The 2,615-nt window shown below is 43.4% G+C and overlaps 1 protein-coding gene across 4 annotated transcripts in view; it reads right to left on the minus strand.

The window, feature by feature from the left end:
* The window catches only part of EPG5 (ectopic P-granules autophagy protein 5 homolog), a 99,697-nt gene that overhangs the window by 89,852 nt on the left and 7,230 nt on the right, over positions 1-2,615 (minus strand). For 3 of the 4 annotated variants that reach the window (XM_019518108.1, XM_019518106.1, XM_019518109.1), the window contains exon 2: positions 109-972. In XM_019518108.1, coding sequence (XP_019373653.1) covers positions 109-972 — 864 coding nt within the window. Of the gene's footprint in view, positions 1-24; positions 973-2,615 lie in introns of all 4 variants that reach the window. The other variant, XM_019518110.1, reaches the window with a different exon arrangement.

Genomic DNA, 2,615 nt, shown 5'->3' on the forward strand with positions numbered 1-2,615 from the left:
CAAAAGCAACTTCAGGCACAACACCTGGACAGACTGGTGCTCCTCCTTAAATGTCCATAACCTGCCCTTGGCACTTTGGCAGTCCGATGTCATAGCCTGTAGTCCCGCCTCAGCCAACAGCAGCTGCTTCCTGCAGCGCAAATAGTTCAAGAGCAATTCATGAAACTCGTGTCTCTCCTGGTGAGCAACATTCTCAAATTCTTCCACGTAAGAATCAATATTCTCCAACCACGAAAAGGGCTCAAAAATTTTCAGCTGCTCTTTGGTAAATGGCACCAGTTCCGCTTCAGTTACAATCTCGGGATACAGCCTTTCGCTACGTAACAGTGGTTTAACAGCGATGATGGTTGGTTTTTCATGGGACAATTCAACTGATAGGTCTGGATACAGAGTTTTCAACTTTGAGTGTTGAACACACTCTTTGGCTTCTTTGCAAGGCTGAGACACGGCAGCAGGTAACTCCTCTGAAGGATGGCCAGCAGGTTTTTTAACACCTTGTGCCTTCTCAGTTTGTCCGTCCTGAATAATTCCCATCAGCATCTGCGTGCCAGTGGCACTGGATTGAAAAGTGCTGGCTGAGAGGCCACAGTCTGTAGATTCATTAGCAGCTATTCCCCTGAAGCTCTGGGGTTTGTCCAATTTACTGCTAGTGTTTTCCTCAGGGTCCCCCCTGCATTCTTCATGCAAAGGAATGGCTTCAAATTCTTTCCTGTGGGTTGGAGACCCTGGTTTAGCTGTCTGGGATCCTTCCTCTGCCAAGGTTAACAAAGCCAAGGGAACATCAAACACATGATTCACATTCTGTCCATCCTCTGCATCATCACTGAGGCAAATCTCCGTAAACTCTTCAGCATGTTCCACCTGTGCTGCACTACCGTGAGAAGACACTTCTTCGTGTCTGGCTGGAGCAGGGATGAAGACGTCATCCAAATCCTGTTTCCGGGGCTCTTCGCTACACGTTTTCTTTTTTTCCTAGAAATAAATTAACAGGACATGTCAGGCATCTGGCACAAAGGAATGAGTAACCAAAACATCCAGCATCTGCCCTGCACTGCAGGAAGCCTCCAGCATACATTACCAGGCAACGTGCCACACTCTTAAATATAAGAAATGCACACTTCAATTAAGAGGTATGCCAACTGTAGTCACCCAGCCACTCTTTTCAATTAATGCGTCCATACTATGGAATTCAACTAAGCACACAGATTTGAGTACATAAGATTTCCACCCACCATCCCAAACGTAGCAAATATTACATACAACTTTCAGTGCAAAATTTGTTACAATTTGTGCTCAAGACTAAATAACCTAGTCCCTCCAGTTTTAAATCTCCTACTGGGATTCAAATTTTTATTTAGGGAGCAGTTATGTGTTGCTAATAATTCACATAATAGGAACACGGAAAACCCTAACTTTCAGTCCCTATTGTCCCTGACATCCCTCCTGAGCCTTTAGCACTGCCCTATACTTCAATGGAAAGCACAGTTCCCTGGCATTTTTTCACTCCTGTTTCTCCTACACACCTGATCTCTAACTGGGGTCTGCAGACTGAAAACAAAATTTAAAATATTGATTCAGACTGTGATAAGTTTGTGGTAACATTTTACAAGTCTCAGACTATGTTCAGAATTTATATTCATACACCTAAATTTGGAGCCGATATCAACCTTGCAGGGTCCATCTAACTAACACCCACTGATTCTGTCAAGCTACCCATACTGTGGCAATCTGACCGGGAATTATCCAACATAAAACAGTCAAAAAGCTAAATAATGATAAAAGACATGCTAGTTTCAAATTAAGGGTTCTCCTTTAAATAACCACTAGTTCTTATTGAATGGAGGGTTTTATGCCTCTGAGGATCCAAACAGCTAACCCAACAGCTACGCTAAAGAGTGGTCATGTTACCTCATTGCTGAAACACAAGTATGCAGAGTGTTCACACCAAACAGGAACAAAAAGTGATACAAGCACCCCTTCCAGAAGCCGAAGTCCAGGAACGAAAAGACTAATTGTGAAATGCGCAACTGAGGAAATACCAGGAAAGTTTGCTTATGCAGTTTATTATGCAATAAAACGCCAGGATCATCATGTGACAGAAGTCACAAAAGGAAGGACCAAAGAACTCTCAATCCTTGCAGAGCAGCAGGAAGAAAAATGAGGCAACTGCCACAAGAAATCAAGTTTCCAGCACTTATTAACAATTTCACACATTCCTTAGTCAAGCAAAACCACACATCAGCTGCTTGATCAGGCCTCAGATAAAAACAACTTCAGGATCTGGGCCGCAACTGACCTAGTATGTTTGCTTTCCCCAAACCCTTTGACTTGAAACACAGACTCGCAGCTGCTTTGCAAGAACAGAACAGTTTGCTTTTGTGTCTTAAGTGTCCTAAGGATCTGTTCACTTACAGTCCAACATCCGACACCCAGTATGCACCCAGGACAACAGGCTGCCTGCCCTTGATGCTCACAACTGAAAGCTCCATCGCACAATCTTTGTTCACATGAACTCCCATTGTCCTGTATTAGTGTATACAGATAAAAAGATAGATATGTCTCAGATAGACAGATAAGGGAATGTCTCCTTGCCAAAAAGGAGGCTTACTCCCAAT

Source organism: Gavialis gangeticus, unplaced genomic scaffold (genome assembly GCF_001723915.1).
Source record: "Gavialis gangeticus isolate Ggan-Ray unplaced genomic scaffold, GavGan_comp1, whole genome shotgun sequence".
NCBI classification, from domain to species: domain Eukaryota; kingdom Metazoa; phylum Chordata; order Crocodylia; family Gavialidae; genus Gavialis; species Gavialis gangeticus.